Source organism: Branchiostoma belcheri, unplaced genomic scaffold (assembly GCF_001625305.1).
Source record: "Branchiostoma belcheri isolate BF01 breed outbred unplaced genomic scaffold, Haploidv18h27 scaffold17, whole genome shotgun sequence".
Taxonomy (NCBI): domain Eukaryota; kingdom Metazoa; phylum Chordata; class Leptocardii; order Amphioxiformes; family Branchiostomatidae; genus Branchiostoma; species Branchiostoma belcheri.
In genome coordinates, this window is record NW_017803157.1 from 4,067,291 (window position 1) to 4,084,005 (window position 16,715).

Sequence of the window (16,715 nt, forward strand, 5' to 3'; positions counted from 1 at the left end):
CGGAAGATTCGAGGACGAATCTTGAAAGAAAAGGGGGAGTAGTGTAACAGTGCTAACTGACCATGCTAAATGGTCGTGCGACCTTTTAGTGTAGTGGTTAGCGTTGGTGACCGCCAAGCGGACAACTCGGGTTCGATTCCCGGTTGTGACCTGCTCGCCCCTTTCGGTTTTTACATGTGAATCCTATTACTGAAATGTTACACATAGTTTACAAACATTCTATGCTGCAGACGTTTCCTTTCTTCCGATCACGCTATATTCGTCAACATACTTTGATAGACTAACTGGTAAAAACATAAAGCTACCACTGACACCACGCCCCCTTCTTAATGCAATTGTTCATACTGTTCCTTCAAGTTTCATACGTATGCACTATCACTTCACCTTTCTCTCTCTCTTTTTTTTTAAACTTTACGGAGCACCCTCACCCCACTGGCCACATGTCAAAACCCTTGGCCTTGGCGGGATGCCCCATATATGGGGGTTGGCCCAGTATGAAAAAGATGAGAAATAGATGTAGATTAAAAACTTACCGTAGTTTTTGCTATCATATCCCCGCTCCAGCTAACCTTGACATGCTGCAGACAGCTGCTCGAGGGCTGTTCCTGCTGGGAATCCTGACAGCTGCTGTCCACTTGTCATGGAACAGGATAGCTGCGCTGTTCAAGAGGCACCCAGAAACGCCTCCTCAACGAGGTAATAAGAGAAACTTTGAGACTTGGCTTTGAGAAACTTAGCTTGAAAGATCATCTGTGTTGGTAAAAGACAGTCTCAATAAAGATGTTACAATGTATTTTGTTATTAAAGACTGGAGTTCCTCATTTAAAAAAATGGGTACTAGTAATTCAATTTGTGTTGGAAATTGTTGTCAGTAGTGGCCAATCTTGATTCAGATAGCAACTATTGTCTCTTAATCTGTATGTATGGGAAAGGTATACCTTTGTTTCATTGGTACCATGGTTCAGCTTCTGTTTTCTCCTTTTGGCTAGAGATTCTTCTGCTTGTAACAGTGGGGGGTTTGCAACTATAAACCCCCACTGTTACATGCTTTAGGTGTATTTTGTGAATTAGTGTCATCAGATTATCATTGGTCTGAACCTTGAACTTTGATTTAGCATGGTTTTTATATAAGTTTGTTTTTCTGTGTACAGTACCACTAATTTCCAATAGTATAAATTGCCTTAAATTACAGAGGAAGATGAGGCTGTTTTACAGCAAAGACTGCAAGAAGCCCGTGAGAGAGTACAAAAGGACCACGAAGCCAAGGTAAGAAAAACAGTTTTACACTAGACTTGTGCTTTTAGTGAAGCAAGCTGGTTATAAAATATCCACTTAGTGGAATACAAATCTATATCCAGTTGCTGTCATGTGCCTGCAAAGCTGATGTTTCACACCAAAGGGCAGTTATACTGTCTATACAGATTCGGAATCACTTTGTATGTAATCAGATTTTAAAGTTTCGTGAGAAAGCAGACGTCTGACATTTCATGAATTGCAGCCAAATTTCACTGTCTGTATTCCACTGGGACTAATCTATTTTAAGTATGGCTTTCATAAATTACTGATAACAATTCCCAATAGTTTTTTTAATTGCATAGCCTGAGAGATAGCTATAGCAATATCTAATAGCTGAAGTTGTCTTACTAAGATTTATCTGATGACAGACAACTTAGTATGGGTATGTGCTTAGATGTTTTCTTACTTTGTAGGATGTATATACACTGTACTTCTTGGGTTTAGATTTGACAGCACAACTTGAAATGGTACTGATAATACTCATATGAAAATATGCAAGAAAATTAGGTGTTATCAAAGGAAAGAACACATTACAAAAGTCGCTGAGTCTGGAAAGGTAATAGGCACTTGATCCACAATGCAACTTTTTTATTTTTAGAATCAGGTAAAGCTTAAAATCATTCATTAATGTCTTGTTTAGGCTAGTGATTACGCTGAGAGAATTCTGAAACCAAAGGAGGCAGCAGAACTGGAGAAGAAGGAGAAGGAACACTACAGGTTCATCGGGGGGCCAAAGTTCAAAGGGCAAGGCTGGGCTCTGGGGGTAGGTTATACTGTCATGCAGAATTTTCGTAGTTTTGCAGAAAAAAAGACCATTTAAGAGTTACTAGTTCCTTGCATGTCAAAGAAATATTTTGTGCAAGTTATCAACAGCCATAAAATGGTCTCTCCAAACAGCATGCTGCATGATACTAGTTTCTTATGCCAAATAAATTCACAGCAAAAACTGTTCTGTTGTTCAACAGTTTTGTTGTATAATGTATCTTTTGTGTCAGTTACTCAGTTAACCAAGTTTGTCTCTTCCAGTATGGAGATGGAGAAACACACGAAGGAGGTGGTCAGGTAAGATTCCCCCAACCCTCTCCTTTTCCATGAGTAGATCAGCATCCAACCATGTACATACTAGCCTCATACACAGACTTTCTTGTGGGCAGCGGCAGTTTCTTTTGGGGAGAAACAGCTACCCACACACACACACACATATACACTAAAAAGAAAAAAAAAACTGCCATACTCTAGTCATGCTTGTAGAAACAAATACAGGCAGCTAGAAAGTGTGCTCATGAGGCTAGCATACATATCAATAAATCAGAGAAAAGGCAAGAGGGAGAAGAAGAGGGAAACAACAGGAAGAAAAGGAGATTCTTTACTGTTGTCTTTTACTGGCGTTTTCGTCTTATCCCTTTCTAAAATGAAAGTTACATAGGTCATTCACATGTCAGGCTGTCAAATAAGCGACACATGTGACATGCCAACTGAACTGTCCCCAGGGAAAATGGTGTCAAACAGACAACAATACAGTAATGGTTGATTCATGAAACAATGCCTTCTTTCTTTTGGATCCTTCTCTGTGTTAACCCTGCAAGCACCTTGGTTAGACTGTTCCCAGGCAGGGCACCTTTTGGCTGCCACCAAATTTGTACCGAACAGACTAGTCTCCACCATACTGACAATGCTGCCTGAAAAGTAGTAAAATTTATCCAAGCTGGTAAAATAATTTGCTATGAAAATTTTGCCACCATACGTTAATCTACAAGCTGATCTTTTGGTGCCTACAAGACTATCATCTTGGCAGGACAGTATCCATTTGGCTGGCATAAAAACAATACTAGTACAAAAAAGCACCAGACTTTCTTTTGTGTTTCTTTACCTTTTTACTTCTGAGGCACATTTTACAGTTTCATCAATGGAATTGCACAAGCTGACATATTTTGTCAACCATAAGGAACCATATCATTAAACAATGGTGTAAATATTTAGAATACTATACAGTATACATGAACTTTTACTCATATCAACATAAGACAACATAACGGTTAGTACAGAGTGTCTCTGACCAGCTTAACTTCTACAGCTTGAGAGTCTACATTTGGTCAGTTTATCTGAACCAAGTGATGCTTGCAGATAAGCAATGAGACTTTAAAGTAACTGTACATAACTACCGGTATTGCCAACAATTGTGATGTCTAACATTTTCTCTGTATTCTACATATCATACTGAAGGTACCTAACATATAACATTTACAGTATGAATCTATGACTATAATGCTTCTTGATATACATAATATACAATGGTCTACAAACAGTCTCACTCTTAGTTTCATCATAAACTTCCAGAGGAGGAGGAATGTGTTTTCATTTTATAACTGGGTCCGTTACAACAAACAACTTGAGTACATCAATGATTCTAGTAGTGTTCTTCAAAAGAGTAAATACAAGTGATGAAACCATGCTTTTCACAACAGTTGTACTACAAGTTGAATGATGATATGTCTTCTAGTAAGGATCCTTTTTCAGCTGGAACTCTACTATGAAATGTGTTGTATGAAACATGTAGATTTTTTTTTTCTGTGGTATTTTTATTTGTGGTGTTGACAAGAGTGACTTTTTCCTGCTGTCAGTGACAACCGTTGTCTAATGTGCAGGCATCAAGGCTATTTCCAGAGCACATCTGCCACCAACTTTCATTACTGTCATACATTTAAATACATGTGTACAGCTATAGAAAATGTACAACAGAAGAAAACAAATAGTATAAAGCAATTGGTATTTCCTCAGTTTTAAACAGTGAACAGCACAGCTAGGCACATACATTTGTCATGATGCACCTTTGTGTCACATTAAAACTAACATCATACCAACTTTACAATGTACATAATAATCACAATATATATTCAATACTACTTATTGCAAGGCCCAAGTTCAAAATACTTGACAGGAACTCATGTTTCCTCTAATGCACTTTGGGTAGGAGAGTCTTCCTCGTGAGCAGTGTTGTTGTCTGCGACATGGTGGCAGTGAACAAGGGACGTGTCAAAAGACGACAGGAACGCACAGACGTCGTGAAGCGTCTCTTCCATGTCCTCTAACATCTGTGGCAGCCCGCCGTCAAATATGTGGTACACCTTAGTCTTCATGGCTTGTACGCTGTGCAGCGGCGGCGTCTCGGTACCGTACAACTCCTGCAAACGCTCCTTCAGGAACGGAAGCCAGTGTCTGAATATTCTTGAACACGTCCCTGCGCTGATGTTAAACCTGTGTGAAATATCCTGTGTGAGGAGACCAGCCTTCAGCCGCACACACACCATGAACAGTTCCTCGTCAAACGACAGGCTACGACTGCGACAGGGTTTGGGGGGAGAGTTCTTGTCATCTGACTGGTGGTAGATGCTGTTGGAATGCGGCCGCAGGTAGTCTGCGAGGGCCTTGAAGATGTCATAGTTCTGAAATCCGGTGTAGAAGTTGAACAGGTTGACGTCGTCTTTGATGAGATCGAGGCAGAAGGCTGCGGTTTTCAGCTTCTTGATGATTTCGTTCTTCTCTCTTACCTCTGCTTGCCAAGCCTGCAGGAGCACAAAATCATCAATAATCAAATCAACTTTTAATCAAGTCAAGCATTAACAAACTAAGAAATGAGAATACACTAAACCGAGAAATCTGTTAAACAAAGCTACTGCTTTTGTGATCAATAAAAGTCTTCAGTATTAAAAAAAAGGATCACAGAAGAGCTATTCTTCCACTAGACCAGTGGTTGTAGTCATTAGGATGGGTACTGTCCATAGCATTAGTACTGTCCATTGTCCTAATGACTACAACCCTTTTCAGTAGGGTGCATGTCGGGTGAGCGACAACAGCCGGGATTCAAACTCCCAACCTCTTGGTCCAGAGGCAGGCTTGCTAACCACTGAACTACGGACACTACCTTTTATTACAAAGAAATAGTTAGTTAAAGCCCTCCTGCAACCATTATATTGTAGCCCTTGGGCCACACAGTAAGAAATAGAAAGAGCTAGCTGAGGCCACACCAATTTAATTTCTTGGTTAACGGATTCGCCGCTTCATTTTTTTCTGATTTGCAAATAAAAATAAAAATTCAGAATCAACTGCAAAATGCTCATATTTTGCCCTGAACAGTTGAAAACAGTCATTTTCATCCTAGTTGTTAAAGTTATTCCATCTTTCAATGCAGTGGTATCATTAAAAGTTAAAAATTCTTTGCTTAAATTTTGAACCAGCCTGGTATGTTGACTTCATTGCTCCTATCGTACGATTTTGGCCATAATAGGATGCCTAGGCCTGTTTTTATTTTTATTATTTTTTCGCCCGCCCGCTCCAGTATTTTTCTTGAAAAATCCGTTAACCAAGAAATTAAATTGGTGTGGCCTGACCTGTTTTATCTGCTGAAGCTCCTCCTTGAGCTGCTGCAGCTCCAGCAGGTGCACGTCTCTCTGCTGACCGACCAGCTTCTTCAGACGCTTGTTCTCCTCTCGGAAATCCTGCATCTAGGGGAGCAGTAAAGGAGGAGTTTCAAAACTGTTACAAAATGCAGCGCAGCATTCTTTAAATCCCGAAGGCATTGCATGAAAAGAGAAATGCTCTGTATCTCTATCAGTATAGCCGGTATAACTCAATCTCATTCTGGAACAGTTTGAGTTCCAGGATGATATAAAATCAAAATCAATTTCCAGGAGGAGCTACTTGTATGTGTATATTTGTAAGGAGTTTTGTTTTGTTCTGTCTCCAGGAAGAATAGCTTTGTAGACAAATGTGTACGAAGCTAATGGAGGAATAAAGTATCCAAGAGAGGGAAAATATGAAAAGTGCCAGATTTCTGATGCATCTCACCTGTTTGACCTGCATGACCTCCTCCTGTAGGTACTTGTTCTCCTCGTGGAGCTGCAGAAGTTCAGACAGGTGAACGTCGCGCTGCTCGCTCACCAGCCGCCGCAGTCGCTTGTTGGTCTCCCCCAGGCTGTTGTCTTCTTCCTGCAGTCCTGGGGACATCCCAATGTCACCCACATCCTGCCAGACTTCCTAGAAATTTTTTAGGACAAAAGATGCACTCAGTTGGTGGGATCGTGTGGCATAATGCCTACATGTGTGGCGTAATGGTTTGGTGTTTGAGCCAGAACCCATAGGTCCTGGATTTGAATCCACCAACATGCCGGCCTCCCCAAAACGATACCAGTACAAAAGAGAAAGCCAAACATGCCAAAAATAAGCCACAGCCCAAACCTCTGCTTTGAGAGTAGCACTGATGTTATGCCCTTGGGAAAGGCAGTCTTACAGTTACACTGATTTCATCACTCAACTTTGTGGTTAGGGACGTCCCTTGGATAGGATACTAAATGGATATCCCATGTTTGCGGAGAGCTACACCCCACTTCTTCAATTTAATACTGACTATAGAAATACAAGCAAATAAGTAAGTATAGAAACGCAATCTCTAACAACAAATTCAAAATTTCCTGCACCCACCTCGGTGTCGAACACGGACGGGTCGTACTTCTGCGGCATTTTCCTTTTCCTGGAAGACGTCCGTGTCGGCTGTGGGCTGAGATCGGACTGTTCCGCAGCCGTGGGCATCACCACAAACACTGGGTCGTTCCTGCTGCCTTTGTCAACACATCAAGGAAAATTCTTTTGTATGGGTCAGAATCATGGGTTATGAATATGTCACGCTCCAGAAAACCAAACAAAGATGCTGCGAGTAGTTTTCAATACACCATGGTGGAAACATTCTACTATACGGAGCGTTACCAAATGTCACTACAGTAGTTCAATGTCGACAACTAAGCTTGGCCGGTCATGTTGGACGTAGCAAAGAACCAGCTAGTAGGCTTCTACTTTGGAACCCTGACACGAAGAGAAGGATTGGACATCCAAACATAAAAAAACATAACACTTAAGAAACTTATAGAAACTGAAACAGGCTTGGAGGGCCTGGAACGTATTTACGCAATGAATGACAAGCAGTTCTGGAGATCCATAAAAAAATTCAAATAAACAAACCTTTGTTAACCAGCATAAGCCCAGCGACACCCTCCCCGCTGCCTTTCTCAGCCAGGCTGTCCTCACCGTGTCTGCCTACAGGAGAAGTGAGCCCATCAAATATCGCATTTTCAGTCTGATGACCATCAAATAGGTCTTCCTGGCCACTGTGTAGTCGGGCTGGACGGTGTCGGTTGAGTTCCGAGTTTGTGTCAAAGTCGACGGACAGGTCGACCATTTCTTCATCAGTCCTTAAGCTCTCGACGTTGGTTATCTTAAGGTGACCGACAGGCGAAAGGTCATCATCGAAAGCAGCCGAGCTGGTCGTGGCCGCGTGACCATTCCCTGCGGTGATGTCGACAAGCAGAGGGCTGTTGTCTTCGGCCGGAAGGCTTGGGTAGTCTGTTACCATGCCGATGGGGGAGTGCATGGATGGGTCGTAGGGAGGGGAGGCACTGTTGCTGTAATTGCTGCACCCTGGTCGGCTCAGAGGCACCATGGTGGGCAGGGACTCCGCAAAGAATGGCTCCTCTTTCTTTGTTACCGTCCACTTTGTAGTACCTGTTTCTGAAGAACGATATCGACAACCAATATTCGTTTCATCAGGTTGGTGAATTACCAGAATAAAAAGACTCTTTTTATGTAAGTGTTTCAGTGGGCAATTCTGACTGGGATTGCATCTGTGAGCAGCGACACCTGTGCTGTGTGAACCAGTCAGAATTGCCCTGGGGAAGGTGACAGACGGTCACCGAAATGTCTCCTGAATAAAACACTTTGTTGTGTAAAAAAGTCTTTTTTTATTCATGACATTGAGAAGTTTTCCCTCAAGTTATCTTGTATCAAAATAGATTTTTGAACAGTTCAATCCTTCCTTGATAACTCTGGACTCTGGTACTTCGAAGGCTTGACTATTTCTTGTTCTTTTCTGAGAATGTTCTTTTCTGAGAAAGAAAAGAGAGAAATGAATAAAAAACATCCATACTCACCATCCTCCCAGTGAGGCATCTCCTGTTTCCCCTGCTTTCCTTGTGGAGTCCATTCTGGGTCATCGCTCTTGACTTTCTTCTGAAAGATTCAAAAGGGAAGAGTCAAGGTCAAATTCAAAATCCAAGTAGAAATCTTTTGGTGGCGGCAAGAAAGAATCAAACTGGCAAAATAGTATCAAATTGGCTGAAATAATAAAATGTCCTACCCATGTTTGCAAGATATCATTTTTGAATGCAGCCTCACTCAATCTAAAATACTATTGCTATCATTGGCTACAGGTCGGAGAAACAGGCACTTTGCAAATTCACAATATTTTACACCATTTTACTAGTTAGACATGTGATGCCATGTTTTTGATGCTATCCTTTCAAAAAGTTTGATATCATGATCGAAGTTTTGCGCTTCTGTATACATTTAATTTATTGTAAAGACCAGCTGATATATTGTGTGATAGGAGCTTGAAGGCTTACAAGTAGCATGACGTCATCACCTGCCCACACCGCATGCAAACGCATCAAATGGCATCCAACTTGTTTTTTCTTTATTTAATACTGAGGACTGCCAGTATTTCGCACTAATTAATTGCAACAAATTGTTATTATATGTTAATTGTGAATTGAAAAATGTGTGTTCACGAAAATGCTTCTTTTGTTCATATTCATGACATATACGTCAGCGAAGGGCACATATGTCTACGTTTTGATGCGGTGCATTCGCAAGTAAATAAATTCACCCCCTATATTTTCGCCTATCCAAGCGAAATATGCATATGCCTGGTTCTTCCTCATTCAGTATTTTACCCACCTTATGTGGAACAGAACTCATAGCTACACGTACATGACATTGACTAGTAATGACGACTCAAGCAGTTGTGGTGCGCGAGGAAAAATAAAATTCGTCAGACGACATGGACATGGCCCCCCTAGCAGCCCACCTCCCCCCTCAACAAAAGAAAAGGGGCCCCTGACAGACTCACCGTGTGTGTTTTCTTGGCAGAAACCTGAGTCCCTGGTTTGTGTTTCCGTGCCGTTCCGATTGGAGTGGCCACGTTGTCGGTGCCGAAGAGAGTTGGAGCATAATTCGGGGCGTCTGGCTTGTTGCTTTTCTTCCCGCTGACGAAGTGCGCGGCGCAAATTCGAGTGGAGTTCTTCGGGGTCCAGTTGGGTTGGCCACGGGCGGCGGCTACGTTGGCCGTCCACAGCTTCTTACGAGAGGGGGGGTTGTCTGGGAAGCGGTACAGCGTGACCGCCGTCGCCTGTGCCCGCTTGTTCATGCAGCCTAAAACGCAACAGTAGTCGCTGCGCCCCATTGCGGACAGTTTTTCTGGAGGGTTTTTTAAATTTTTTTTGACGAAAAAGACAGAAATGAAAGACACTCTCCCCCAGTTGCACAGCCTCGTTTTGGAGGGGGTGTTCGCGCAGGGGGTTGTGGGTATTGAAAAGGGGTCATACCCCCTGGCGGGGGGTGTCTTTCTGCGGGAAAATTTGACATTTGAAGCCTCCAAATTATGACAATTACAGACGATTTTTGTGAACACTGTCAGTGGCTTTTGGGGGGTTGTTTTCTATTTCTGGGTTACTACAAATCCGACAAAAAAAAACTATCATGGGGGATGGAACTATACTGAACCATGATGTAGATAATAGGGGTAACTACTTTATACTTTTTATAGCTTAACTTGAAAACGGATGGCACCCAGGCTACATCATATCCCCCTGCAGTCAATAATGGCAATGACAATGAACTTCGTAGGCGCATTCATGTCTATCCCTACATCTGCTACAACTATTGTAAATCTACAATTACTTAGTTTTAGATGACATACATACGTGAACAATTCTTCCATATTGTTTTACAAAAAAAAATGTGCAGATTTTTGGTCATTAAATGACAATTGAACAACGGAATGACTGCATTAATTAATTGTGTTAATTAGGCGGCCGGGAGCGCCAAGGATGCAGCAGTAGCGCGGAAACTCCCGGAGAGCGCCATCCCCAAACCTGCACAGCAAACTGCCGAGGCCAAACCCAGAACAAGGAGGGTAAGGATGGCAGTTTTAAAGGCATCCAGTGTAATTTCAGGGCAGCAAAACAAAAAATAATATCCTGGATGAGGAAATCTGTCTGATATTGCACATTCTTAGCACATTTTTGTCAACCATTCCATACAAATAGCTACCTAAGTTGCATCTTTCTTTATTTTGGGTACCGCCCGGTAAAACTATTTTATCGTTTGTAGGTGATCACATTGCCACAGGAACCAGCTATTGGCGAACCAGAGGTATGTTTTTAGCTTACGATGTTTGTTTACTAGTATTTTGTTGTTGTTCTTTCGTGGGCTCTTGATAGGGGAAGGGTGATACCAGTACCATTTTTCCTTCCAACGTACATTGAGACGCGATCTGTTTAACAAAGTGCTGTGTCTTAGATAGGTAAAACGTGAATATTTTGTTTCCATTCATTGTTCTTTTTTTTCAAATCCATTTTAAAACATTTTCTCCACTACTTTTAGACCGTGACTGTCGGACTGAAATGCCCCAACGGAAAAATCCACCGAAGAAGATTTCACACCAACACTGCAGTACAGGTGCGCATCAATACTTCTTTTCTATCGAGATAGACCTTCATGTGCATGCCCACGTGTGATAGCTTTTAGTTTTATTTGCGAGCGTTGCTCCACCAAATCATGTTTCCAGTTCTCGATCGGTTGGGGTTGAAACTGTGCTTCCGTGTACAAAGCCCTTAAACATACGTGCTTCTGTGCATAGGTACGATATGCGTACTGAGGGAATTCTTTTTTATTCCAACATTTATTGCAAGACATATTTTTATGCCGCCACCAACGCAGACAAACGCATGAACGAACAAGACATACTTACATGCACCTGAGTGTCTTTCCCAAGGGCACAAGACGCGGGTGGCATGACAGGGTTCTCCGGACCTCTTGGGGAATTCTTGAGGGAATGAAAAAAATATTTTAAAAGCTTCCTGGTTGCTCCGCACAGCTCCTGTATGACTGGATGCAGACCCTGGGCTACCACCCGTCTGTCTACGGCATCAGCAGCACATTCCCCCGCCGGAGCTTCGACTCCAGCCGCGACGGAACCCTCGCGCAGGCCGGCCTCACCTCGGACATGGTCGTCATGGTGGACGAGAGGGACTCGGAGGAGGAAGGAGACTGACTGCACGCCGCAGAAATCGCGCGATCTGCAGTTAAAACTTTTGGTCCAACACAAGACAATAGGGAAATGTTCTTTCTTTATTTCAGGCATAACTCGCCCATATAAAACATACAGATAAAAATACAATGTACACACAATGACAGCAGTAAAAAAATATGTCTATATGTACAGACGGGCCCAGATATTGCGGAAGAATCTGTTGCGGAATATTACATCAGATTTGAAAACAGATTGGATAATGTTATTTGATGACTTGTACAGACGGGATATGAAAGAATAACATTGTTAGCGCCATGTAGCATCGAATGTTCTCTCCTAGAGCTTTCGACTAGTCACTCTGGTCTTCCTCAGTAGATTGGCCCAGTTTTAACTTTCAACAATCATGTAGCTACCAACACAGATGAACTTTTATGATAGTTGACAAGTTGTTGCCCTCCACGAAGATATTTAGGCAAAATTTACGAAATACGTATGGAGATTAATATTGTATTGGACCCTGTCTGGCCAATGGATACTGTCTTTTGCCTCCCTAGGATCTACTTAAAGGCAGTGTGAAACTCAATTAAAGGCTACTATATATAAAAATATTTTCTCAGTTCCAAATGCATGTGGTCTGCAGTTAAGTGGAGTTGTTTCCCTCCAAGAAAACAGATATTCAGACAAAATTTACGAAATACATATAATTATACGTTGGAGGCTATTAAAAATAAATTCGACACTGAGCAAGGATTTTAAACTCAGTTGCAAATACACGTGGTCTGCAGTTTAGTGTAGTTGGCAAGTTGTTGCTGCTTTCCACGAAAACAGATATTGTAGGCTGAAAAATTACTTATGAAGACCATATAATCAGACTAAAAGACTTTGGATTTTCTCAGTTGTAAATGTACGTGGATTGCACTTCAGTGGATTTGTTGCACTGCACGAAAACAGATATTTAGGCAAAATTTACGAAATACGAAAGAAGACCATAAAGGTCAGATTATATTAAAACTCATTTATTGAAAGGCTATTAAAAATAGATCTGGCCTTACGATGGATTTTCTCAGTTGTAAATGCACGTTGTCTGCACTTCAGTGGATTTGTTGCCCTGCACGAAAACAGATATTTAGGCAAAATTTACGAAATACGTATGAGGACCATAAAAGCAGAGTGAAAATTCAATTGTTTAAAGGCTACTTAAAAAGGCTACTTAAAAAGGAATCCGAACCTTAAGAAGAACTTTCTCAGTTGTAAATGCACGTGGTCTGCAGTTCTGTGGAGTTGTTGCACTGCACGAAAACAGATATTTAGACAAAATTCACGAAGTACATGTATACAATATAGACTATAAAATATATACTAGTACTGAAATTTTCTCTATAATTTATGATGTGTAAGCAGTAAAGTATATCCTAGTAGTTAAACTGTCATGCTTCGTCAGTAATCAGTACTTGGGTTGAGATTCCTGTTGTTGCATGCAGTGTCCTGTGAAATGTTGTTACATATTTGTATATCGATGTCTATCTTATATGTATCTATATTAAACGCAGTATTCAAGTTATGGCCTCTTTCATGCTTCTGTGTATAAATGAATATATTTGTTTGTGTGTGTGTGTGTGTGTGTGTGTGTGTGTGTGTGTGTGTGTGTGTGTGTGTGTGTGTGTGTGTGTTTTAATGCCTCAAATCAGCCTGTATTTAAAATTCCGGAGTCGAAAGGTGGCTTTTTCAACTAACGGCAGTAGACACATTTAGCAATTTAGTTGAGAGGAGCTTTGAAATTACTGGTAAGTGTATGTTTCATCCTTTCAAATGTGTGTTTTTTTACACAAACCTATGGTGGGAATAATTACTGGGCCTTCCTTGTGGCCATGAGGCATCCAAAGTCATTGACTCATATGTAGGGAAGCGTCAGTGTCAGGGGCAAAGTTCAAAGTTAGAGGGAAAATGGCCGCACCGATCCAAAAGGGCTCAGACTATCACAGAACCTTTGAGACAACAAAAGCGTTTTTGGAGGAATATTTAGTCGCTCCAGAGGGCCACGACGACGAAGGAGACTTCACGAACTTGATTCTTAAAGAATTCCACAAGATTTTCCAGTCTGGTGAGTCTTCATTTTCCCACTATCCTCTAGACTAGAAGGCGCTGAAGTATTTCTTGCTTCTCACTGTCACAGTTTGTCTTTGAAACCTGAACAGGACGCCTGTTACTCACCAAGCAGAGGTTTGGGTTCTAGCTTATTTTTGGCCTGTTTTGGGGCTTTTTTTTTAATTGGACTTTCTTTTTTAAATTGGTATATGTTTTGCACCAACGTTGGCGTAAAAAAATTATACCAATGCAAAAAAAAGCCCAACAAAAAATCCTTAAAAACAGGCCAAAAATACGCCAAAATCCAAACCTCTGCTTGGAGAGTATGGCGGGGGCATTTTCTGGCCCCTCCTCAATGGCCTTGAGGTCAAGGCCATTATACATAGGGACAGTATCTGGGGCAAAGATCAAGGGAGGGAAAATGGCCGCACATATCCAAAAAGGCACGGACTATCACAAAACCTTTGGGGCAAAGACATACTTGGCGCAGTTTTGTGTAACTCCAGCAGGCCACGATGACGAAGGAACTCTACTATCCTGGTTTCTTAAACAATTCCACGAGATTTTCAACGCTGGTGAGACTTCATTTTCCCCACTATATTCGCTAGACTAGTAGGCCCTGAAGAATTTCTTGCCGCCTCAATGACACCGTTTGTATTTGAAACCTGGACAAGACTTTTCCCTGTAACTTAGGTACAGTCGAAGAAAGGGAGAAAGCCTTGTACTTTCACAATCTAATATCTACTTACTACTTATCCTCTTCTCCTCTTGCGAGACATAAGGCCATAACTTTTTCCTTCCATTCGAGTCTGTTCTTGACCATATCGCCATGATTATCACTTTCAATTTCATTGGCTGCGAAATGCTGCGTAGGCCGAGTGAGCCCAGGAAGCCGTCTGCTTGACGTGGGGAGCGGCCCGACTATCTACCAGCTGATGAGTGCCAGTAAGTTCTGCACGGAGATCGTCTGCGCAGAGTATACACAGGTACCAGTACGTTCTATGCGGTCAGTACCTTTGTCCATAGCACATTAGTCTCTACGCGTCTAATACGTATGAGTACCAAAGGAGTTGACCGGGCCGGGCAGGGGAAATGTTCAAGGCATATTGCAACTTCAGACCGGCAAAACAAACTTTCTGGTAAAACTTTGAACTTTATTCCAACACAAAGTCACACAGGGATCAAATTTTCAGCGACCACTGTCGCCTTCATCAGGCCATACGCTTCAAAACGTAATCTCGCGAGAGTTACAGACATTTGCGTTTTACTATGATTACTACCAACACAGATGAACTTTCATGAAAAAATATTCGGGAGGATATCTGCCTGATATTGAGATTTACTGCCATTTTTGAGCATATTTGATACTTTCATACAAGCTACGTCTTTCCTTCCAGGATAACCGAGCTGAGATTGAGAAATGGGTGAAGGAGGACCCAGACATGCACGACTGGACTCCGTTCTTCACGTTTGTAGCTGATCTCGAGGAAGACAGGTATGTTAACTGGTTGTTTTGTAAGGCACGATACAAGAATTGGCGATATATTAAAAAAACTGCTAAAAGGAGAGAAAAAGTAGCCTCTATCAGGCTTCGGGTGGCGGCTGGAAAGAGCAGAAATCGGCGAAATAGAGAGGTATGTTATCTCTCTATTGCGCCGATTTCCACTCTTTCCAGCCGCCACCCGAAGCCTGGAAGAGGCTAGGTAATACCGGTTACTAGTACACAGATACAGATGTCAGTGGTCTTGTTTTCTGTGACGAACTTCAAGGGGTTTGTCGTGTTGATCACATTCTTGTCCGTCTTCTTTACCTTGACATACACAGCTCCTCGTGGGAAGCCGTGCAGTCCCGTCTCAGGAAGGCTATTAAGGAGGTCATTCCCTGTGACGTCACCAAGGACGACCCTTTCGCTCCTCGGCAATATCAGCAGGTGATTATTGGAGTATTTTTGTCCTAATTATTGCCAACTTTCTTGAATAAGCAATAGCCAAAATGCGTACGCTTCTATATAAATTATATGCGATTTGAATAAACAGAGCTTGATATGAGTATTGTATAGATATGTATGTCTTTCGTTGTGACCTGTACTGTACATATACAAACATGTCCAGTGGACAATAAAGGTCTTCATTTATTATCCATCCATCCACAACCAACCCATCCATCCACCCATTCATAAATCGATCCACACACACACACACACACACACACACACACATCCATTCTCTCTCACTCACTCACTCACTCACTCACTCACTCACTCACTCACTCACTCACTCACTCACTCACTCACTCACTCACTCACTCACCCATTCACATGCAAACACAACCACCCATTCATTCATGAATTATTATCCACATATCGTCTGCAGTTTGACGTGTTGACCACGACCCTGTGCCTGGAGGCAGCGTGTCCTGACCGGGAGTCCTACTCGGCTGCTGTGCGCCGCATCACCCGCCTCCTGAAGCCGGGCGGCACGTTCGTTCTCGCCGGAGTCACCAACCAGACCTTCTATTCCGTCGGCGGTTATGAATTCTTCACCCTTCCTATAGACAGAAACTTCATGAGAGAGGTGTTTGAGAAGGCGGGGTATGTCGACATTGACATCAAGTGGTTTCCAGCCACAAATGCAGAGAACAACAGCGTCTCCAACTTTGACGGGATAGTTGTTCTTCATGCTAGGAAAGCGGACACTGAGTAATATCTAAGCAGCTAGATCCTCCGGTGGCAAAATCGTAAAAAAGCGACAAGGCAGTATCCAATTGGCCAGACAGTGTCCAACAGCCGCCGATTGGATACTGTCTGTTTGTTACGGTTTTATCACTGAAGGATCTGCTTGGAGACATGGAAAGTGTAGGCCGAGTACCGCTTGGGTCCAATAGACGATGCGCGTCTACTTTCTTGGAGCCGCACGTACATAAATGTTTGTCCACATTTCACATAAGAATCACAGTACAGAGGGTTTTTTCAACGAAAACATTGTATTCTAGTCATCGGCGTAGCAAAGGGGAAATCAACTAGTTTGTTAGAATACAGAGAAGAATTATTAGTGATGACACAAAAATCTAAGTACAGCGACTTTTGTAGCCTCTACCAGGCTCCGCGGATCGCTGGAAAAATAGTAGAAATTGGCCGAAATAAAGGGATAGTATACCAGAGAAGATCCAGCCGGCCATAGAAGCTCCAATTTGCGAC

General features: G+C 42.2%; 3 protein-coding genes across 3 annotated transcripts in view; 2 read left to right on the forward strand and 1 right to left on the reverse strand.

Annotated features, from left to right (window-relative positions):
- The window catches only part of LOC109466803 (UBX domain-containing protein 8-like), a 13,507-nt gene extending 1,464 nt beyond the window's left edge, over positions 1-12,043 (forward strand). Inside the window, exons 2-9 of the mRNA XM_019764642.1 lie at positions 565-696; positions 1,193-1,266; positions 1,937-2,059; positions 2,323-2,358; positions 10,211-10,315; positions 10,513-10,554; positions 10,786-10,860; positions 11,279-12,043. Coding sequence (XP_019620201.1) covers positions 565-696; positions 1,193-1,266; positions 1,937-2,059; positions 2,323-2,358; positions 10,211-10,315; positions 10,513-10,554; positions 10,786-10,860; positions 11,279-11,455 — 764 coding nt within the window. The 3' untranslated portion in view covers positions 11,456-12,043. The remainder of the gene's footprint in view (positions 1-564; positions 697-1,192; positions 1,267-1,936; positions 2,060-2,322; positions 2,359-10,210; positions 10,316-10,512; positions 10,555-10,785; positions 10,861-11,278) is intronic.
- On the reverse strand, positions 3,137-9,846 carry LOC109466804. Its single transcript, XM_019764643.1, has 7 exons — positions 9,251-9,846; positions 8,274-8,352; positions 7,309-7,854; positions 6,775-6,911; positions 6,142-6,330; positions 5,685-5,798; positions 3,137-4,859 (listed from the first exon to the last, which is right to left on the reverse strand). Exons 1-7 carry the CDS (start codon positions 9,581-9,583, stop codon positions 4,239-4,241), a joined length of 2,019 nt encoding a protein of 672 aa, XP_019620202.1. The 5' UTR covers positions 9,584-9,846; the 3' UTR covers positions 3,137-4,238.
- A 1,335-nt stretch (positions 12,044-13,378) lies between the features above and the next one.
- Positions 13,379-16,221, forward strand: LOC109466635 (nicotinamide N-methyltransferase-like). The gene is made up of 5 exons (XM_019764365.1): positions 13,379-13,535; positions 14,393-14,505; positions 14,917-15,014; positions 15,344-15,449; positions 15,892-16,221. Exons 1-5 carry the CDS (start codon positions 13,379-13,381, stop codon positions 16,219-16,221), a joined length of 804 nt encoding a protein of 267 aa, XP_019619924.1.
- The last annotated feature ends 494 nt before the right edge of the window (positions 16,222-16,715 follow it).